The sequence below is a fragment of the Ips typographus genome, linkage group LG8 (genome assembly GCF_016097725.1).
Source record: "Ips typographus isolate SLU linkage group LG8, UJ_Ityp_2.0, whole genome shotgun sequence".
Taxonomy (NCBI): domain Eukaryota; kingdom Metazoa; phylum Arthropoda; class Insecta; order Coleoptera; family Curculionidae; genus Ips; species Ips typographus.
The window spans coordinates 2,904,809-2,929,043 of NC_138429.1; the positions used below are offsets into that span (position 1 = coordinate 2,904,809).

At 33.5% G+C, this 24,235-nt stretch overlaps 1 protein-coding gene and 2 long non-coding RNA genes across 12 annotated transcripts in view; 2 read left to right on the forward strand and 1 right to left on the reverse strand.

Annotated features, from left to right (window-relative positions):
• The window catches only part of LOC145732804 (uncharacterized), a 130,482-nt gene extending 107,846 nt beyond the window's left edge, over positions 1-22,636 (reverse strand). The window contains exon 1 of the long non-coding RNA XR_014179059.1: positions 22,531-22,636. This is a non-coding gene — a long non-coding RNA (uncharacterized LOC145732804). The remainder of the gene's footprint in view (positions 1-22,530) is intronic.
• Positions 1-24,235, forward strand: part of Rbp6 (RNA-binding protein 6) — a 285,917-nt gene that overhangs the window by 209,823 nt on the left and 51,859 nt on the right. For all 10 annotated transcript variants that reach the window (XM_081985294.1, XM_081985296.1, XM_081985295.1 and 7 more), the window contains one exon: positions 675-723. In XM_081985294.1, the coding sequence (XP_081841420.1) occupies positions 675-723 (49 nt within the window). The remainder of the gene's footprint in view (positions 1-674; positions 724-24,235) is intronic.
• Positions 22,151-22,787, forward strand: LOC145732806 (uncharacterized). The gene is made up of 2 exons (XR_014179061.1): positions 22,151-22,418; positions 22,523-22,787. It is a non-coding gene; the product is annotated as an uncharacterized LOC145732806 (long non-coding RNA).

Sequence of the window (24,235 nt, forward strand, 5' to 3'; positions counted from 1 at the left end):
AGTACATGTTGGCGGTAACATATTTTCCTCGTTTTTCCATGATTAATATTGGGGCCCAGTGACAGAAACGGGAAATTGGCAGAATATTTTATGGCTAAAGTAAATTATACCGTTTCGTTTTTATTTTTCGCCCCGTAATGCTCTTGCTAACAAATTGATATGAATTGTTTTGTTTTAATTTTTATGCAAAGCAACAATCGTTTTGCAAGATAATTAAAACGTTTTTAGTTTTTATTTTTCACTGATAACTAGAAAATAGAACATTTCTTTAAATGTAGTTTTTTCTTAGAACAAACAGTACTGTGGTTAATTAAATTTTATTACTCTGTATCTTAGAGACATCTTATCTAGCCTTTCAGGAACTTCTAATAGGAAAAACTATTCAGCGTTGCTGCTATACAGCTTTAAATATACGGATTAGTAAAACTATACAAAACCTAACGAGCTTCTCCTATATCTTCCACCTAATTCCAAGGGTGACTTTATCTCATATACGCCAGGTTTAACCAAATTAACGAACCCCAATGCTAAGACCTTTTTAATATTTGACAAGGTCCTAAGTAGAGGAAGTGTTAATGACTCTAAATTATTCAGCTGATTTAAGAACTGAGAAATTGCTTCTCCTTTGTATAACAATCAGATTTTCCGGCTAATTTTGTTATTTTCTGTTACAGATAGAAGATGCCATGCTAATGTTTGACAAACAGACAAACCGACATAGAGGTAAGTTTTAAATTTTCTCGTCTAATCGATACGAAATATTCGCGATTAATCCAAAGTTTCTCGGATCTATTGTTCGGTTAACTGAAGCAGCACATCAATCTCTCACACTTAATAATTATGTTTATTCGAATAGTTGTTTCACTGGCAGATTTTACTCCATCAAAGAGTGAATGTAAATTGCATTATTGTGTTAATTTCATGACAGACTGTGCAAGAAATATACGGTTGGCAGCATTTGAACTGATGCTAATTTCAGCGGATGCAGAAAGATAATATTGCCAACTACTGAATAACAAAATGAAGTTTTGTTTCTTGTTCTTAATATTAATGTTAATATATTAAATTATAAACTGTTTAAAAGCACTTTTTGAAGTTTGGAAGGGTTTTATTAGCTGTTAAAAAAGTAAAATAAAATACGTTTCAAAATATAGAAGATTTACTTTTTTTAATAGGTTCACAATTAACTGAACCTTTATACAGGGTGTCCCACTGGAAACTACCGTGGTCAATACATCGAAAAGTGTAAAAAATAACATTTTCAAAAATTTCAGGGTTTAGAGCCTTCACATCTAAAATATCTTCACGTTTGAGGTACCTGAAGTTGGTATCAACTCCACTATTTTAAATAGAACACCTTGTATATTATTATGTTTTTAGATTCTGTTAACGATTTCAAGTATGTTTCAACGGTTTTCGACGGTTTTGCTTTAGAGCAAAATTAGGCTTGAATGTTCCTATCTTCATACTGCAAAGTTTGATAGGTGCCAATTTTTACACTTAAATCTTTTTTAGTGAAAATATTTGTTTGTAAAATGAAAAATCGGTATTGTTGACACTTTTTGGTATTTTAAAGCATATAATCTCGAGAGCTGACAAATCAATTTGGAGTATATGGAGCAAGCCTACTAGAAACCTTCTTGAATATCTTAAGTCAATTGCAAACATTAAAATAATTGTATTAACTATCAAATAAATTATTAGAAAGCTGGTTAACTATTATAACTGCAGTAATTTCTACTCTCTTTAATTTTGTGGTTTTCACTTTAACAATTTTTAGACCAAAATTTCAAAACTACCAGTAATGTTGGATTTAATTACCAAACATATATTGAAACATTTTGTTAAAAATGCAATGCAGATAAATTAAATTGGTTTCCTTTATCTGGTTTTTGCGCACATAACAATCACAATTCAGGTGTATTCTCTATAAATCCGTCAGTAAAACAAACATGAATTTGACTAGGGCAATCAGTCACTCGGATTGAAGCTTGAATCCCTCGTTACTTTAGGAGAAACACATCAATCCTTTCGAGGTAAATGGGCCTGCTAGAAACTATTCTCCAAGTATCAAATTTCACAGGCGATATATTTTCATCAGGGAGTTGAATTAGGTCCTAAATATCGGGTCTAAGTAAATGCCTTTAAGGATTTTAGGCACTATGTATTACTATCGGTCTCGGACGTATCAACGTGACAGCGAACACCATTTCTAACGTACAAATTACCTCGAAACCTCGATGAAATTTCCTCTTTTTAACTTTTTATGTCAAAACCCATTCAGCGCTAATTCACTTTACCCTGATTCGATTCCAGAAAAGGTTGTTTTGCTTGCCGGGAGTCTAAATATCGTCCTAAATAAATAAAAAAGGTTTTTCATTTATCAGGGGAAATTTAAGGTGTGCGCGAAGCAATAAAGAATTAAAAGGATCGTTTAAGCCGCCTCGAAATCTTAAATAAAGGCTTTAAAATATAAATAGTCGGCAATTTCCGATCGGTCTCGAACATCCTCACAATAAACAGATTAGATTTTATTGATTGTCCCGACGTGTTTTAAATATTTATTAGGCAAAATTGCCTCGAAGCTTAGAATGCATCTCTGTATTTTCGTTTTATGATTTCTTGCTAAATTCGACAGTCATTAGAATTTATTATTTCTAGAGAATTTACATGTGTGTAGTCTTGAAAATCAACTATACTACATGGACTTGTCAGTTCAGAAATAGATGCAGTTCCAAAACGTAAAAAATTACCTGCCAAAAATCCTAAACTTTTTTTTTATGAGGGGAGACTAAATACTACTGAGACTTTCCAAATATTGCCAAAAAAACATCCTAAACATTTTAAGAATTTTTTAATTAGTCAGAAGCCTATATAATCATTGTTAGAAACCTCTAAAAAGAGCCTAAACATTCCATAATTTTTTTTTAAATTGCCAGAGGCTTCTAGAATAATTTCGAATAACCCGGAGGGTCCTAAACACTACAGAAAGTCTGTCAAAAATTGCCAGAAGCTTCTGTAAGCGTCCTGCACTTTGTAGAAATGTTATAAAATTGCCATAGGCCCACAAATACTACAGAGATTTTCCAAATATTTCCAGAAGCTTGTATAAGGATTCTAAACACCGTAAGAAATTGTTTTAATGATCAGAGGCCTTTAGAATAGTTTTGAAGAGCCCACAGGCTCCTAAGCACTACTGACAGACTTCCAAAAATTAGCTGCAGTTTCTATAAGAGTTCTAAACCGTCCAAATTTTTTTAAAATTGCCAGAGGCCTGTAGAATCACTTTGAAAACACTACTGTTGCTTTCCAAATATTTTCAGAAGCTGGTAAAAGGATTCTAAACATTTCAAGATTTCTTTTTTGAATAGTCCCAAAGTTAAGTTTCCAAATATTTCCAGCAGATTGTAAAAGGAACCTAAACAATGCAAGAATTTCTTTCAAATGGTTAGAGGCCTCTAGAACACTTCTGACAGCCTCGCAAAAATCAGTCAGAAGCTTGCAAACCGCCCAAAATTTTCTGAAATTGTTTGACCCCTTTGAAATCACTATTGAGACTTTTCAAATATCTGCAGAACCTTATAAAACAATTCTAAGGGTTTCAAGATTTTTTTTAATATTGTCAAAGACCTCTAGAATAATTTTGAATAGCTCAAAAGCTCCTAAATACCTAGACAGCTTCTGAAAAATTTCCAGAAGCCTCTAGAATCACTTTGAGACTTCCCAAACATTTCCAGAAGCTTGCAAAAGGACTGTAAACATTCCAAGATTTTTTATAATTATTAGAGTCTTCTAGAAAAATTTTGAATATCCCAGAGGCCCCTAAACACTTCCAAAAATTCCTAGGAGCTTCTATAAATGTTCTAAACCACCCAAAATTTTCTAAAATTGCCAGAAGCCTGTAGAATTCCAAATATTTTCAGAAGCTGGTAAAAGGATTCTAAACATTTCAAGATTTCTTTTTAATTATCAGAGCCCTCTAGAATAGTTTTGAATAGTCCCAAATATTTCCAGCAGATTGTAAAAGGAACCTAAACAATGCAAGAATTTCTTTCAAATGATGAGAGGCCTCTAGAATAGTTTTAGAATAGAATAGCCCATAGGTTTATAAACACTTCTGACAGCCTCGCAAAAATTGTAGAAAGCTTGCAAACCGCCCAAAATTTTCTGAAATTGTTTGACCCCTTTGAAATCACTATTGAGACTTTCCAAATATCTGCAGAACCTTATAAAACAATTCTAAGGGTTTCAAGATTTTTTTAATATTGTCAAAGACTTCTAGAATAATTTTGAATAGCCCAGAGGCTCCTAAACACTTCGACAGCTTCTGCCTCTAGAATCACTTTGAGACTTCCCAAACATTCCCAGAAACTTGCAAAAGGACTCTAAACATTCCAAGATTTTTTTAACTTATTAGAGCCTTCTAGAATAATTTTTCTAAACACTTAGCCTTTCAAAAATTCCTAGGAGCTTCTATAAATGTTCTAAACCAGGCATCTACAATCCAAACTACGAAAACTTCTGTGAAAAAAACTGAAACTAAGCTAGTTAAGGTTTTATTATTTCTTTGCCAGACTTTATAATGTGCCAAAAACAAAGGTCGAACATAAAACTTACCTAATTCCTTGATATTAAGAAAGGAGGGTAGGTAGGTGGAACGTATTGGTTAGATTGGCCTACTTGGAAACTGCTGCATAGATATAACCTAAAGTTTCACGAGTTATGGTATTAGATTCAGGAAGGAGCCTTACGATATTCGATTCGACTGGCTCGGATTTGAACTTTAGTACGACTCTGCACATATTAATGATCCTCCTTAGAACTAAGATACAAACCTTTACCAAGTTTATCGGCTCCGGTTTACCTTCAATTTATATATTTGAGAAAGCGTAGGATTATTTTATGGAAAATCGAACCGGCTTGAATAAATCACTTTAATGGCCATTGCGATGGAATGAGCCTCTTGAGAATGCAAAGTATTTTTCGGTGTATGGTTCCGAAAGCCTGATGCAATGTTATTAATTATTAAACTAGTGTAAACTGATCAACATTAATTATAATGGCTCCTGAGTGTATTATAGGTGAGGGAAAAGATGCTGGTCCTGTAATCATAAATCGTTTTTGCCTTTACCGCGAACAAAGGAAACTGTTTAGATCAGCGACAACAGTGAATTAAAGCGGCCATTGTTATCTGCGCTGTGTAAAGGATGTGGATTTCCGGTCTAGTTCTGGCCCGGCATTTTGTAGATATTTCAGCTATATAGGACTGACTTTTAGGTGTTGTACGGTATTATGTAATGCTAGAGAAAAGTACGTAAAAAAGGGATGTTTAAAGGAAATTTTGTGGAATTAGTTTTCCAAAGTATATGGAGATTTGAATTACAAGAAAACACTCGTGAAAATTATTTTGAAAATTAGTATTTTTACAGGATGCCCATGGTTTGATGATGGTAGTCATCTTTTTCTATCTAGATTAACTTAAGCCGAGTTTTTTGGACAGATGTTATCTGTAAAGATAACTGTCAAATTTCTTTTCTTTAAGTCTTTTAATGACGGAAAATGTCGATTTTTAACCTTGAAGAGTCTGCAAATTACATTTAGGGTCAATTACACCGACATATTTAAGAGCATCCTAGACTGACGATCTGTCACAGTCAATTCACAAGGAATTCACAGTTGGAAAAGCTGATAATGAAAAAGCACGTCAGGCGATCGTTACAATTTAAATTCGCACCTGGCAACACTGTAAAATTAAGTTAATGCTTGTCATCAACAGTCACCTGACCAGGAAAATGTCATCTTTAACTTGAAAAGTCTGTAAATTACATTTAGACAGTTGAAAAAGCTGATATTGAAAAAGCACGTCACGTGATAGTTACAATTTAAATTTGCACCTGGCAACACTGTAAAATTAAGTTGATGCTTGTCATCAACAGTCACGTGACCAGTAAAATGTCATATTTAATCTTGAAAAGTCTGTAAAATGAATTTAAACAGTTGGAAAAGCTGATATTGAAAAAGCACGTCACGTGATCGTTACAATTTAAATTTGCACCTGGCAACACTGTAAAATTAAGTTGATGCTTGTCATCAACAGTCACGTGACCAGTAAAATGTCATCTTTAATCTTGAAAAGTCTGTAAAATGCATTTAAACAGTTGGAAAAGCTGATATTGAAAAAGCACGTCACGTGATCGAGACAATTCAAATTCGCAGCAAACGTCACTGTAAAATTAAGTTGATGCTTGTCATCAACAGTCACGTGACCAGTAAAATGTCATCTTTAATCTTGAAAAGTCTGTTAATTACATTTAAACAGTTGGAAAAGCTGATATTGAAAAAGCACGTCAAGTGATCGTGACAATTCAAATTCGCAGCAAACGTCACTGTACAATTAAGTTGATACTTGTCATCAACAGTCACGTGACCAGTAAAATGTCATTTTTCACTTAAAAAGTCTATAAATTACATTTAAATAGTTGGAAAAGCTGATATTGAAAAAGCTCGTCAGGTGATCATGACAGTTTAAATTTGCACCTGGCAACACTGTAAAATTAAGGGCTGGACTTGATTGGGTATAAAAAAGCTCTATTTATACATATCTAGATCAGGAATGAACCTTTCTTTGATTTTTCACTCACAACTTGCAATCAACTACACGAAATAATAAAAAAAATACATATTTCTTACTACATCTGCATACATTTGTGTATAAAACGAAAACCGTTAACGCCGCCATTAAAAGTGACATTTTAGGCTTTCTAGTATAGAGGGCGGTGGGTGGACAATTCAAATTTGCAGCTTGCTTTTACAGTGTTGCCAATTGCAAATTTAAATTGTCACACGAAAATTTATACATTAGTAACTTGGTAAATATATCTATTTAACAAAAAGTGATCTGAGAGTGATATTTTAATTGAAAGTAGATCGAAAATCAAAAACCTATTAGCCGGAAGCCAGTCAAGACACAAGTCATCGTAAAGTAAAAAGCCACGAGGTGCGCGATTGATAAATGAGCCCTCTAGTTCCAGCGCAACAAACTATTTTTAATGTTTATTAATTAATCAGCGCTTCTGAAAGATACCATCATTTATCAAGCGCTCATAAAAGCTGTTTTTCATTAACAATCTGTGCGGCGGCGGCAGTGGCGGCGAGGTGACGCCCCCCCCGCGCCCCATCTTTCAATCTTTCGGATTAAATCCGGATAAAAAGATCGCACCGGCCGATATATGGTGAAGTATTGGAAATATGGCTGATTAGTTGCTGGCAGCATTTGATAGTTTGCTAATCACAAACTATTTACGCAAATACTGCACCTGACAATTTAGGGACAATATTGAAGTACTTATGCCTGGTGGAAATTTATAATACCAACGATTGTCAACGAATCGATGGATTCGTCGAATCCGTCGTGAATTGACGGTTTGAAAAGAGTAAATCACGCCATCGGAAATCCAGTTAAGGATCTCGCAATTTATTCCACTAGTAACGCAAATTGAAAATAAATCCAGTCGGGCTCCCGTTATAAGTGCTCGTCGGGGTTTTCAACGGGCACAGCGATTTAATGAGCCCCTTATTGTCGAGATTTTTAAAAATAAGTTTAATGAATAGCGCCGCGTTCAAGTACGCCCTGTATGCGGACGTTTTTTGCTCGTTACTGGTGCGTTGGTAAAGCGAAACAGGTCTGGATTACCAAATTTCATTTTTCCACCGGACTATTCCATTTTAATGGCCTGGACGCTCTATAATAGCTATTTAGCAAAAAAAACTACAACGTAAATGATATTTTCTGTTTAACTGTTAAAATAACAGTTAAATTATTGACACTAAATTTTAAAACAAAAATTCCTGCCTTTTTTATCCATCTATTTATTATTCGAACGATCCAGAATTGGAGAATTGAATCGCAAAACTTCTAACGTCGATCCCTTGGCACGAATTTATTTACGCCGTTGTTTTCGGCGTCAAATTTGCCTAAATAAAAATGTTTGGAATTTGTTTGACCACTTTAAGTTTAAAAATTGTTAGGGAAAGCTATTGATTTTCCAGCTTCTCTGAATTAGGAGAGAATTCGGTGAAAACAAACAGAAAAAGCTAGAATTTTTAACAAGTTCCATTCGAAGTTATAGGAGACAAAGGAAACGCTATCATACAGATACAATCGTAATAATTGCGCGAATGTTCTGAAAGTTGATACAAAAAGTTGGCAGGAAACTTAGCCATTTCCCAAACAACGTCGGAAAACTTTTTTGATGCGCCAGATTTTCAATTATCGAAATGCATTCTTCCTTCCCGTCATTTCAATTTGTTTTGCTTCTGCGGTCAAAACACGTCGAAAAATATTTATATCAAATCCTGCCAAAGTTTCCTTTTTGCCTTCGTCCTTTTCCAACGAACTTTCCTAGGCTATACGAACTTTATATTTCACAGGGTTATGTTTAACTTTAGAAATGTGCTCGATTTCCCTTTAATTTCTTTGTGAAAGGAGTTGGGATGTTTTCGAGAGATGGATGTTCCCGCTATCTCCGGCAAAGCTCAATTTATTTTCATGAAAGTTTGACTACGCAAGTTACTCCTTTATTTTTATACGTTAGAAACGCTATTGAAATTGTAAAACATGCTTTATCTATCCAAACCAGCGAAGGTGTTATTCTTACAATTTGTACTTTAGTTTTTATTGTTGACTGCAACAGACAAATAATGGAATAAAATGATTAATGTGTTAATAGCCTGCCCTGCAACACTTTTGTGTGATTATAACTTAACCTTGACCTTAGTAAAATAGAGTCAGAATTGCCACATTATACAGTGTGTTATACGTCCAAAATTATGTTAGTGTTTAATATCAATTTTTGTACAGGGTTGGTGCGTATATTTAGACAGCTTGTGGCAACTTTATTACAAAAAAAAGTTATACAAAAGCAATAAATATTCTCCTAAATCACCGAAAAATCTTATTGAATAAAACAACAGACCATGACAAAGATGAAAAAAATAGAAAGTTGATAAATTTTTAATGAAACGTCCTGCATATTTTCTGATGAGTTGATAGATCTTTTTCTTTTGATTCCAAAAATATTAAATAAGTTGACATTTGATTTTGCCATTTTCGAATTATTGGCATTTAAAGATTATGATTTGGTTGTTTTAAAATCAAGTCGTTTTACTTTTCCATCAGTAAAGTTTCAACAAGTTACAAGCTAAACCTGACTGTCTGACATGAAGTTAAGTTTGTCAAATGAGTAATAACTGTCAAAATCCACTCCATAGAGCTATAAAACTTTAAAACACACTCAGAAAACAATTGTGTCAGTTTGAAGAAAATGATTTACGTTTTACCCCTCCATCAGGAAAGTTTCAATAAGTTATAAGCTAAACCTGACTGTCTGCCATGAAGTTAAGTTTGTCATATGAGTAATAACTGTCAAAACCCTCTCCATAGAGCTATAAAACTTTAAAACACACTCAGAAAACAATTGTGTCAGTTTGAAGAAAATGATTTACGTTTTACTCCTCCATCAGGAAAGTTTCAATAAGTTATAAGCTAAACCTGACTGTCTGACATGAAGTTAAGTTTGTCAAATGAGTAATAACTGTCAAAACCCACTCCATAGAGCTATAAAAGTTTAAAACACACTCAGAAAACAACTCTATCAGTTTGAAGAAAATTATTAACATTTTAGCCCTCCATCAGGAAAGTTACAAGCTAAACCTGACTGTCTGACATGTAGTTAAGTTTGTCATAAAAGTGCTAACTGTCAAAACTCACTTAATAGAGCTATAAAACTATAAAACACACTCAGAAAACAACTGCATCAGTTGTAAGAAAATTATTTACGTTTTACTCCTCCATCAGTTAAGTTGCAACACGTTACAAGCTAAACTTTGACATGTAGTTAAGTTTGTCATAAGAGTGTCATCTGTTAAACTCACCCCATAGAGCTATAAAACTCACAAACACATCAGTCTAAAAGCATTTAATTGCATTCTCATTTATATCTTACCTGCAGACTATTTGTCTGCTATTTTGCCTTATTCACATTTAACATTTAATAAACTCGAAAAAGCAATAAGGCACAATGCAAATTTATACTAGTAACTGGTTTAATCGGCCCGAATAATCAATACTATTACAAACACTATGGTTGGTTCGTAAACTGCATTAAACTAATGTTAGAATATCAGTGTGAATCAAAAAATGCGGTATAATATACAATATAATTCTGTTTAGATCAAAATCGATAACGCTTGCAGCAAATAATAATTGACCAATGACAGATTCATAAATTATTTACTGTCAATAGAGCGATCGGCTTTCATCAACTCAATTACCGGACGTATCCAGGTCATTTAATAGCAGCTATATACGTATCCACACAATACCAACCAATAACAAAATTTACATTCACAAAAATGCTGACTATATTATAAAAATGCCAAGCTCATATGGAAATCCAGTAATTTAAATTCCATTTAGAAAATTACTGAATTACGTCATAGTGAATTCTAACGGCCGATAATGTATTAAAATGCGGGTAAAAAATTAAATCCATAGATAAATCTTACCGGTGAGGATTTCTTTTCGTTCGTTTGCGGAAAAGTGTCCAGGCATTCGTGTACCTAGACCGGCAATAAATTCAAACTAAAGCTGAAGTAAATTATGTTCAACTTTTGTTTTTCGCCCTTACAAATGGCGACGGTTCGAGTAATGAAGGTTCGAAAGAAAATAAAAGTTTGAAAATATCGATGTTTTATGGCTTCATTTTACGGACGGTTTGAAATAAGATTTTTGTTTAAAAACTCCTGACCTAAATCACTGTATAATATCATTCAATCTGATAGGTGCAATTTAAGTTAGGGTGATACAAAATAGTCATTTCGGGTTAGTTTCCATGGTTTCAGCCTGGTCTAGCAGGTTATATGGAATTGAATTAGAGTCACACGTGATCAAACGTCGAACGATATATCCGCTTTGTTCGTGCTGGCCAATAATCGGAAGAGGATTACCTGTACCGTGTCCCTTGAAGCGAACCGAGCCGTTTGATAGGACTAAATTATCGGAAATGAGACAGGTTTTCGGAGACAGTTCTCTACCAAAATGGTCAAATAAATACGTTAGTGCTCCCAATTTCTCTCTGTTAGTCTCTGAAGCGTCACTCACAAAGGAAACCGGTTTAAAATAACGATAATATTAAAGTCGGAGCTTATTAGCTCACACAAGTACACATTACGTGGTACACCTGCCGTTTAAGCAGGTAATTCTATGACATAATGAATCGGCAGTTGAGCCTGCTCAACGAAGCAGCAAAAGCTCCCATTTTTGTACTAACAAGGCCAGTCGTTATCGGATATTTTGTCCGTACTCTGCTGGCAAATTACCAGGTTAACCTCTATTCATGTTAACAAGCTTAGACAGTAAGATTGCCATCTACGAGATTTTTTTTTTATTCTCCAAATAGAGTTTCATTTTATATTCACATTTAAGAAAAACTCACTAACTTAAAATTACATTTGATCTGAAAATTGATAGTTCCATAAATTACAGCCATTAGTCAATTTTTGAACAAAGTTGAACATAAAAAGTGACTTGACGGTCATGCAATTTGATCAGCTAGTCAGTTTTTATGATAAATTGTCGCTAACCTAACCTAGCTTAATCTAATCTAAAAATTGGAAATTTCTGAAAATTGACAAGATCAACTAGTCATTTTTAATTTCAGCCGATTATCAGACGAAACAGAAACTAGTCCGATTTCGAGTAACACAAGAAAACAGCAAAAACGTGACTAACATTCGCCATAACTCACATTCTAAACGTCCGATTTGAGTGATTTTTGCGTCAGATGGTAGCTTAGACTGTACTCAATCCCACAGTAAATAAATCTACACCATCACACTTAATCCAGGGACGTAGCAGCCCCAGAAACCCAACAAAACAGCAAAAATGTGAAATTCAGTATCCGCGAACGGCAAAAACGTCATAACTCACATTCTAAACGTCCGATTTGTGTGATTTTTGCGTCAGATGGTAGCTTAGACTGTACTCAATCCACACTAAAAAAATAACCATCATCACACTTAATCCAGAGGCGTAGCAGCCCCAGAAACCCAACAAAACAGCAAAAATGTGTAATTCAGTGTCCGCGAACGGCAAAAACGCCATAACTCACATTCTAAACGTCCGATATGAGGGATTTTTGCGTGAGCTGGTAGCTTAGACTGTACTTAATCCACAGTAAATAAATCAACACAATCAAACTTAATCCAGAGGCGTAGCAGGCTCAGAAACCCAAGAAAACAGCAAAAATGTGAAATTCAGTGTCCGCGAACGGCAAAAACGCCATAACTCACATTCTAAACGTCCGATTTGAGTGATTTTTGCGTGAGCTGGTAGCTTAGACTGTACTTAATCCACAGTAAATAAATCAACACAATCAAACTTAATCCAGAGGCGTAGCAGGCTCAGAAACCCAGAAGAATTTTGACAATATTTTTAGAATTGTGCCAACATTTTTTGACTTGATGTACTTGACGATTAGGAAATGGGATTCTCTAGTTACTTTTTGCTTCAATAAATTTACTGAAAATGTAAATTAGTAAAAATTGATCTATAATAGTCAAATTTTAGCAAAATCAATAATTTATAAATGCAGAATAAGTCAGGACTCTTGGAGAAAAAAATGATTTGACGGTCAGAAAATTTGGTTTTTTACTTTGAATGTTTGTATCTAAAAATGTAAAGTTGTAAAAATTGTCCTGTTAGGCATATTTAATTCATTTTCCAAAAAAAAAACTGGTCTTATTCTGATTTCACTGATGTATAAGTTTCTATGATATGCTTTGTAATTAGTCAAAAATTTCAATAAAATATCATTTTCTGTTGATTTTTTTCAAAATTTTTGTTTTATGAACATCACTTGACAGTACTTGTTAAACGAGATTAGTCGCTTTAGATATATTTATTGAAATTTACGATAAAAACCAGAAACCTAGTTTTAGCAAGATTTATAAAAGTTAAGTGTTTTTAGAATATTTTCAAAGGCAAACGCAGCAGAGAACTTATTGAAACTTTTGGCTAATTACAAAGCAAATCATAGAATACTACACACAAGAATACTTCCCAGAATTAACAAAAAAACATGCAATTTTTTCATTTAAAAATCTCATATCATAAGAAAAAATAAAGTTGATGATGGTGAAGTGACGAAACGTTAAACGACAATTTTTTTCGATTCCTAAAATAGCTTTTGTCACGTTATGTCTTTTTCTGCGACCTTAAAATACCTTCTGCCATCTTAAAACGGTTTCTGCCTCTAGTGCCACATCAAAATTCCTTCTTCTAAATTACCACACGTTTACTTCTGTCTTAGATGAAATAAAATGGCTTATACTGGCAATTTGACTTAAAAACTTATCTACTAATATAAAGTAAATAATAAAACACTTCTCTGTAACAAAGCACATTTTTCGATAATGAAAAATTAAGCCCCAATTGGATTCAATACCAAAATCGATTCGATTAACACAATTATTATCTCCGTTACAAACTTGGAATCAAATTTGTCCGCATAGAAACACTTTGGCACGATCCATTTCCGGTTGATTTAACTAAATGTATAAAATAATGCGGAGTTCGAACTGATGCCAGAAACAGGTACAAATGGAATTTCGATGTTGTTCATTTAAACAATCAGATCCGTATTTTAGTTGGGAGATAATTTGAAAACCGTGCAAGTCAAATCAACTGTAATTATTATCAATCGCTCTTCGGTGCCATATCGGGAGGATTTAGCCTATGAACGGATAATTGAAGGCTCCGTTATCGGGGATTTAGGGATTTACCTCAATTCTGGTTGAAATTTGAATCCATCTTCTCTCACTCCGAAAAAAAAACAAACCCTTTTCATGCAGAAAGTATTAAATGTGATGCAAAATTTTTAACAATTGCCCGATTAAAAATAAATAAAATCAACCGACAGTATTGGGGAGATGTAAAAATATTTGAACGGAAAAGCACAAAAAGCGTAATGAAAACGTTTTAATTTTGCATAGTAAAGCAATAAAAACATCACGGCATATCATTGTTTCGGATTTCATGTTTTGGGAAAATTATAGTTTAATATGAAATATTGTGCATTTTTCGGCTCTTTTGCGTGCCGAATGAATATTAAAGCAGTAGTTGCAAGTCATGTCTCCAATCTTGTTTGAAAAATTCTAGATAACTCACAGCACTCCACTGGTTTAACACTGTTTTAATAATTGATACAATTGCCCCTTCGTACTGAACGTAATATAACAGGAAATTTCCTATTTTCAACATTGATTGGACCCCACGGTTGACAGATGGCCGGGCCCTTTGCTCTGGAAAATAACAATTTGAAATTTTAATTTCTCCATTCGCTCAGATTATTGTCCTTTAAGGGCTGACGTCCGCTCCTAGCTGCTAACGATTCCATTAAATTTGCACCAGGATTTTTGACTGAAATGAAACTGCTGCAACAATAATTTTAGTACTTTAGGGTCCACTCTATGTGATTTGCTTTACAAATAGGAAATCAGTAGAAGGTAGTAATTGAAGCAATTTAGTTGGCATATTAAGTGCTAAATTACCGTTATTTTATCAATAGCTTGTCCAAATTGGATTGAAATGAGCATGTGATAAATTAATTCATTTAAATTAATAAAGTTTTGAACTTTGAATTTTTGATGCTAGGAATTTTGTTGCATTTCATAGATTGTCTGTTAAATATTAACAAGTTTTTAGTAAATATGCTGTTAATTTAGTATTAGTTGTGGTAATTCAGGAAGTTTTTATTAGAAAGCTTTTAAAGCGATGAGGGTCCGGAATTCTCTAATAATTGACTGGAGTTTAACATTTTAAGTTGAGTAATGGAGATTAACTGTTTTTTGATTGTCTTAATAGTTTATTAGGAATCGAAAGCAGTAGAAATCTTTCCTGATCAATGACAAAGTTTGGAGTCGAAGCAAAACGAAACCCAACAAAAAATATTGCCAACCCGTTTCGTATCAAATTGGTGAAATTTGTATAGCAACATTGCAGACAGATTTAATTTAGTAGTACAGACAAATGAGAACTGTTCCTTGACTTATCACAAACTAACAGTGAATTACCTAATTACTGCACATGTGGAATAATCATAGTTGATCAAAAAACACACACGTTCATTATGTAAATTTTTGACAGCAACGTGCAACTAAATATAATAAACAATTTAAATTACAATAAAAACAAAACCGTACACAGTAATTTCAGTTTTCAAATACTGAACATTAACAAATATACACGTTTTCAGTTAAAATAATAATTGTGAAATATATTAGCTCTGCTTTTGACGTGTCATTACTAAAATTATGGAATATGATAATTATATTTAGCTTCGAAGTTAAATACTATTTCATCGTAATTAAACTATAATCTGCGAGGGATTTAGTCCAGCTGACATATTATAAAGTCGGCAATTTATGCTCTAAAACAGAGTTCATAAAAGTTAATGGAAATTAATTTAATATTAGCGTTTAATAAAATATTTTGGAGCGTACAGTCCTTAGCTGGCGAAGTTATTCTAGTGAGTGAAATTTCAGTTTAATTACTATTTTCAAGTTCTGAATGTCTGGTGTAAAAGCGGATTCGCGTAGAAATGAGAACTTCCCTTTTAGTGATAAAAACTCATAGTAACTAGTAAACTTGGTACGGTCCTGTAAAAGCTTGAAGGGAATAAAAAATACATTTGGAATAGCTAAAGAAAATTTAGATTAGCTGTTTTCGTTCCGCCTGGGGTAAAAGCTTATCGTTTACTCGTCAATCACAGTAAGGGTGAAAGCCGGAATTATAGCATCAAATATCTTAAAACGATTGCGAGCTCTAAACTTATACAGAAATTCAAATGTAAAAGTAACTTATTAAGGCAATCCATTATTTTAATAATAATTCTGATACCTATTTTCCCGGGCCCAATTCATTACGTACCCCGAACCGGAAGAACTGTCGGCACTGAGAAATTAACCTATTTTGTATTTTGCGCAATTAATCCGATATTAAACCGCTTTTCCCTCTAAATCCAGCCGTGACATCGGTTACGTAACTAATGATGTAGCTAAACGGAGCTTTAGATTAAACCAACGCCGCCTTATTCCTTCCACCTTCCACTAACAGGAATGGAGGTGAAGGTTATAAATGTTGGCAATGGAATTTAGAGATGTTCCAGTAATCACTTTAGTTGGAGAGAGTGCTTAAAAAGTTAAATCATAATTTAGGAACGGAACCCGAAATGTTGGGCAGATAATATTAGAACAGACTTACAATGTACACGAAACTATAATAAGGCAAATTTAGTGACTTATTAATTTAAATCATTAGTGAAGTTTGATTCCCTACAGAAGCCATATTATAGTATAACCAACCAATCAATTTACATACCAATGAAAAGCCTATTTCATAGATTTATAACAATGTATACAAACTTTTTCAAATAAGCAAGTTATTGATGATGAAATGAATGTGCATGAAGCTAATGATCAAACTTTGTTACTTATTAGTTTAAATCATTAGTTAAGTTTGACGCTCTGCAGAAGCCATATCATATAACTAACCAATCAAAGTTTGTATACCATTGGAAATCCCATTTCATTGGCGTTCCACAGATGTATAACAATCTATACGTTTATCAAATAAGGAAGTTATATACGATCAAATAAATGGTTTTCATTCTTCTTACGCCACTAAACTGGGATTCCAACAATATACAGAGAGTAGTTTAAATGTGACTCTCACCACACACACAAGATACGATTAAAATTCAAAATAGTTTGATTATAAAATATTGGAAAAAACTGAAAGTTTGATTTTCCGTTTTTTATTTCTAACATTATTTGAAGAGACTCTCAAAACTAAAAGCAATTTTGTTCACATTGTCACTTTTTCCCAGCTCTCCAGCTTTTTAATATGGCAGAAGGTATGTTAAGGTGGTAAAATGGGATAGAACATGACAAAAGCAATTTTAAGATGCCAGAAAATATTTTAAGGTTATAGAGGGGGGGCAGAAGATAGTTTCAAAGTTGCAAAAGATAGCAAAACTTATTTTAAAGTGGCAGAAGATGTCAGAAGAGAAGAAGAAGAAACTATTTTAGTGTAACAGAAGGGACAGAAGGTATTTTAAGTTTGCAAATGGGGGCTGAAGGTGTGGAAGCTATTTTAAGGTGGAAGAACGGGACAGAAGTCATTTCAAAATTGCAAAATGGAGCAGAAGGTGGCTGAAGCTATTTTAAAAGTTGTAGAGGGGGGCAGAAAGTGGTAGAAGCTATTTCAATGTTGGAGAAAGGAGCATAAAGTGGTAGAAGCTATTTTTAGGTGACAGAAGCTATTGTAATATGGCAGAAGCTATTTTTAAGTTGCAGAAGCTATTCTGAGTTTGCAGAGACAGGTAGAAGCTATTTTAAGGTGGCAGAAGGTGACAAAAGCCATTTAAAGGTTGCAGAAGGAGCAGAATGTGGCAGAAACTATATTATGGTTGTAGAGGAGGGCAGAAAATAGTAGATGCTATTTTAAACTTGCAAAAGATGTCAGAAGGAAACAGAATGTGGCAGAAGCAATTTTAAGTTTGCAAAAGTGGACAGAAGAAGTAGAAGCTGTTTTAAGTTGGCAGAACGTGACAGAAGCCATTTCAAGATTGCAGAAAGGAACAGAAGATATAAAAGCCTATTTTAAGGTTGTAGAGGGGAGTAAAAGGAGGTAGAGCCTATTTTAAAGTTGCACAAAATGGCAGAAGATATTTTAAGGTGACAGAAGGAAACAGAATGAGGCAGAAGCTCTTATGGGTCTTGTAAAGAATAGCTAACCACAATATTTGATAGATTTTTTATCGGGTAAAAAAATAAATTGCGAAAAAAATATAATTAAAAGAAAAACGTAGCATTAAGTAATGGTATTGCAATATAACATAGACGTAATTTTGAAATACCATTACTTCAAATTTAGAAACAAGCACAAAGACTCATATAGGTATACTAACCAAAAAAACTCATTTTTTTCTCAGGTTAACTAATTTCTATGAAGAAATATTTATGTTTCTTGTACCACCAAATCAGTCATAGCAAGTTTTAAAGTATTTTTCTCCGCAAATTTTAATAGTAACTGGAACAAAGTTAAAAATACGTTTGTATATTACAGTACGATTTTCTCTTTTTATTTGGAAATGAAGAATTGCTAACAAAACCATTCATATCTGTCAATTTAGGTCGAATCCGCTGAGCACAAATCAATTTCGTTTGCGATACAAAAGAGCAAATTTTGCACTCGATATAGATTTTCATATATCGAAGGCTCACGGCCAGGAAACCTATATCTATCTAAACGAAAAGTGAACTTCTTCGGATAGAAATCGAACCGTAATAAAACTAAACCAAGTTTCTTCCACCACAGAAATCAAAGGGCCTATATTATGCCGGCTCTAGACGCCGATACGGTAGTGTTTTCCGTTTTTCCAGATATGAGTTTTTGCCGGAAGGGTACCGATATTTACTATTGTTTCATAAAACCAATATAGCGCACGCTAAGTAAACGTCGTAAATCTAAACCGGTAGACGTACACAAATTTCGTTTAAACGAAAAATATTCCAGGTTAAAACGTAGTAATTTTGAATCTGCAAATAGTGTTCACATCAAATATAAATTACGGCCATTTCCCTAGAGACCATTAAGGTCACAACAGAGGCAACATTAAGAACAGAATATTTCCTCTTTAGGGTTTCGTTCATCTGACTTGATTAATGATGATGGTAGCTGCCTGGGGTTCACCTGCGTGTTTACGTTGTCTTATCGCTAAAACGCGGAATAACAATTTTCGTGGCAAAGGAGTTTTCTCTAAACTCTGATTTATTAATGCGAAAATTGAGGACACGGGCTTAATTAAAAAATCGTGCCGAATCAAAAAAGGAGGAATTAAAGTAACGTCAGCGATTTGTTTTCATTAGCGACGTTGAGAACCGGTTAGATGTGGATCGAAACAATGGCTGATGAGCCCTAATTGGAATTTTTCGTTAGATTAATTTGATTTTAATGTCTTGATGGAGGGAAGTTTAATTATCGTTTAATTTTGAAATTTTAATTTAGGTTAGCACAGTAAAACGTAAATTCCAATTCCAATAGTGAGGTGTTGCACTCAATACAGTGTTGCCAATAATTTCCTCAAAAGTTGCTAGATTTTACTAACGATCCCCAGTTAGACTTTCCTATACTTTGGAATTCCTTTGAGTGATATTTCTCAACTTAACTGCCAAAAAACAACTCATGAAACTATTAAATTATAATTATATCTATTACTATGCTTTACATTGATTGTATTGCTTTAAGCAAGTTTTGTAGCTTCATGGAGTGGTATTTGACAGTTTTGTAACAGATTTAGATATGCTCAAAATGGACGTTATATTCGACAAAAATTAACTTCTGAAGCTATAAACTATAGGTATAGTTTAACAGTAATTGAAACGCTTTTTAAGTGATTGTTTTCGTTTAATAGTTCTATGTTAACATATTAAGTTTAGTTCAAAACATACACTTCTATGTCAGAAGTGTATGTATGTCTCGTTTGAGAATCGTTTTTAGTTTGATAACTTCTGGAATTGAATTTGACAGTTTTCAAGTTATTGATCGAAATATGCTTAAAAACAAACAGATACAGACTTCCTAAATATCCAAATTTGATTGAAATTCCTTAGTAAACCTCTCCAGTAGGAAATCTAATTAAAGCAAAATATAATATAACGGAGGGGACCACTGGGAAATGGCCATAAAACACGAATTTGGATATAATGACCACTTAAATATACATGCGTGTACCAAGGCGAGCAATTTATTCGGTAAATACACAATACGAACCGCAAAATCGGGCATGGAGCTGTCAGAAATTGCTGGCTTGTTTGTTTGTTTCCGAGGATAATACGTAGAAAACAGCACATGCTAAAAGGAAAAACAATAAGCTCGTTTGCCCTAGCTTTAGTTTGCTTTTGGATATTGTTATTCGATTGTATTTTGCCCTTTTTCGTTTTATTTTGATTTATGATTATCGCTCTTCCTTTTGAAATTGCCTTTTACATTAAACCGAACCCACAATAATGATGTTTAGTTTTAATTAAAGGCATAGATGCTCTTTGATAAAGCTTAAAATCAACAATTCTAAAAAATGGTAATCAATTGTAGCTTGTTTGTTTGAAAAAATAGAAGAAACAAAATCATTGGATAAAATAGGAGAAGAATTCTTAATTTGATTTTTTCCACTGTTTGTGGTTTTTTCATATTGAAAACCAGAAAGTAGTATTTTTTAAAAAAATAACTGTATCATAAAAATGTGAATAGTTAAACTCTTTGAACTAGGTCTAGAAACGTGTATTAACTTTTGAAAAAACCTCTGAAAATTTGTTAATACTAGCTTTGAAAATCGCTGAAACACAGATAAAACTAAAAAAAATTAAACTTCTTGAAAGGTTAGTCAAAGTTTTCTGATTATTTCCTTCCTATCAATTTTGACCAATCGCTATCAAGAATTAGTATAACAAATGTAAATTTTAAGTGGAAAAATCACTTGTCAACAACTGTCAACTTAGCTGTCAGCAGTTTTTCCGGAAAAAAAATCGAAAAAATGGCACACTCCTCACAACAACATAAAGAATAGTGTTACCCTTTCTAGCTTGATAGTTATTGTTCTTATTAATTATTGTTTTAATTAAAATAAAATGTTTATTTAACTCAGGAAATAATCTTACCAAATATCCCTCGTGCATCTAATTTTTCCTGTGGAAAAATTGGAATGCTCGTTTCTAAGTAATTTGTTTTAACAAATAGCATGAGGGTTAGTAGTTTTAAAAATCATCCGAGTCGAAGACGTTAGAAATTACTTAGAAACTCGTTTTTCCGGAAAAATTAAATGCACTAGGTATATTACCCCCGAAAAAAGCATCCAAAACAGAAAATAAGTAAGAAAAAAAGAAAGACTAAGTGAAGAAATCTGAAACAACTTACTCCTTTTCCCATTTACTATTTCTTACACTCATTATTTAATATTATTCTTCATATTTTAGCGTTGTTTTTTCCGTACTTCTTTCACTCGACAAAATAATATTTCGACAATTTTGGCAAAAAAAAAACAAATAAATCTTTGTTTGCTTATTTACACCAAATATTTGATTGATGTTTTGGTTGTTTTCTTTTATTTTATAATATGTGTTATGTCATGCAAATTATATTTTACATTTTTATCTCGGTATTTACAAGAAGACTGGAAGTGTTACAGAGGTCTCTATTTTTTTTAAATAAGCACTTTTACGTAGAATATAATTTTTTCAGGTTTTAATGGTAATTTCTAAGTCTATCAACCCTGACATTAAACGTAGACTTTCTAGTATTGTTTCTTTGTTGGAATAAAAAATCCCTGGAAGGGATAATTGAAAAATTTACTTTTCAAATTGGCTGCACAAAAAAAAACAGAAAAACATAAAATTTCATTCGAAACCTTGGGAAACTGAGAGGGGTGGATTAAAAGGCAGTTTAGAATGCGAATTTAGCGGGTCACAAACCCCCGGAATCCCGTAAGCCCTAAATAACACCCGGCGAAGTTGGAATACGGGTCTAAACTCTCAGATGTGGGAGTTTCTATTCGGGTGGCCGATTTCGTTGATCTTTCGGTAGGGGGGAAAACATGAAAATATATTCCGGGCCAATCCTTTATGGTGAAAAACTAACGAACAGCAGGGTCCGGTCCTGATAGGGATAACGCAAAAACTAGGCAAACGCATGCGGCAGCTTTAAGGAAAAGTTTTCGGCTTTGTGGCGGAATTTGTAACTCGTATACGTCAGATTTAAAACCGTTTCGAAACGGATTTTGCGAGGTACTTTAAGTTTTGGATTGTTCGCTATGAAAATCCGTGTCGCCGAACTAAAGTTGCCTGAGCTATCTGCATATTGCGATGTGCAGCCCGCCAGCCATTCATATGGTTTCCCGGAAATGTCTCATTTTCGGTATAACGAGATTTTGAGTTAATTAAATTCGATATTGAAACGTTGATTTCCTAGCTGAAAATCGGTAGTTATTATTCCCAGTTACGCTGAAACCTTCGTAAAAGTATGTGGTAACTGAAATTGATGCGCTTTATAAAAAATCAAGGCTGCACCACTTTTTTGCAAATTCCTCGAATATTTTCGCATAAAAACCGTATGACACATTTTTATCGTAAATATTTCATTAAATTGGACGCTAACGTGATTTTAGTTTGCGTTTCCATAGAATATGTAGCTAACTGCTTTTATTGACAATATATAGATTTATGTGTTGCTATTTTTGTAAACTAATGGTTATTTTTTGTATTGCAGGTGAGTGATTGAATTTTACACCAAAATAATCCATTTTGTAAGTACAATTTTATGTATTTTTTCCACAAAACGCACTGTTGTCAGTTAAATTAATTAACTAAAAATCTGCAGATAAATTCAATGCCTGCTTTATTTTAATAGTTACTTACCTGTAAAGTGACTGTAAAGGGCGAGTTTCCGCATGTTTCAATGTACAAGCGATTAGCACTTTGCCTTGGTACCACCCGAGGTACCACCCGTATACACCCACTCGCTGCGTAACATCAACTACCCGTTTCACGCAATTTGTTTTCTGTTATTCAGTTAAACGGTAAAATATTGATTATTCGTCAGGATGTTTACGCACAATAGTACTACAATGTATACTACAATTACTAAAATAAAATGTTTGCAAAGATCACTAAAAGTGTATTCTTAATTAAGAAATCTAATATGCAGTGTGTCCAGGTTAAGGCCACTAGAGAGATCTCAAAAACGGTTAGAAATACAGATTTGGTTAAATGAGAGAAAAGTCTTTAGTACTTTTGACTGTAAGCATGATAATTTATTATCAATGCTTTTTGTTCTTAATTTTATGCTTAGAGCATAACCATCCATTTTATGGAGGAAAACTCATTGATTGATTGATTTAGCAACTGTATTCTTCCTGTATTTTTCCGAGCAAGTTGTACAGGGTGGTTGAATAAAGCATTGTTTTACCTACTTTTTGGTAAAAAAATCCAACCTGTATCTCTCACACAATCAAAGTTCTGGTCTGTCAAAGTTCTTGCTATGTCTGTTAACTTTTCACCCTGGATCTCCCTAAGCCCACTCTGGAAATTAGTGAAAATTTTCTATTAGGTACTACTGGGACCACTCGTCAATCCTATGAAATTGCAGGATTTTATAAAAATTACAATTTGTAGAAATTTTCAAAAATTTGGTTAGGTTAGGTTGAGGAAAGATATATCTAGCGGAGTACTGAATGGTAAACTAAAAGGTGCTGTTTCCTTTTCTGGTCACAAAAATGTTTTCTGAGCAAGTTGTACAGGGTGGCCGAATAAAGCATTATTTTGGCTTCTTTTTGGTGAAGAAATCCACCCTGCAGCTCTCCCACAATCAAAGTTCTGGTCTGTCAAAGTTCTTGCTATGTCTGTTAACTTTTCACCCTGTATCTCCCTAAGCCCACTCTGTAAATTAGTGAAAATTTTCTATTGAGTACTACTGTGACTACTCGTTAATCCTGTAAAATTGCAAGACTTTACAAAAATTACAATTGGTAGAAATTTTCAAGAATTTGGTTAGGTTAGGTTGAGGAAGGAAATATCCAGCGGAGTACTGAACGGTAAACTAAAAGGTTTCTTTTTCTGGTCACTAAAAATTTTTTCGAACAAGTTGTACAAGGTGGTCGAATAAAGCATTGTTTTAGCTACTTTTTGGTAAAAAAATCCACTCTGTAGCTCTCACACAATCAAAGTTCTAGCCTGTCAAACTTCTTGCTATGCCTGTTAAAGCTTCACCCTGTATCTCTCCAACCTCATGGTGTATATTAGTAAAAATTCTCTATTGGGTACTACTGTGACTACTCGTTAATCCTGTAAAAATGCAAGACTTTATAAAAATTACAATTGGTAGAAATTTTCAAAAATTTGGTTAGGTTAGGTTGAGGAAGGAAATATCCAGCGGAGTACTGAACGGTAAACTAAAAGGTTTCTTTTTCTGGTCATTAAAAATTTTTCCGAGCAAGTTGTACAAGGTGGTCGAATAAAGCATTGTTTTACCTACTTTTTGGTAAAAAAATCCACCCTGTAGTTCTCACACAACCAAAGTTACGGCCTGTCAAATTGAAGAGTGCACTTTTGCTGTGCCTGTTAA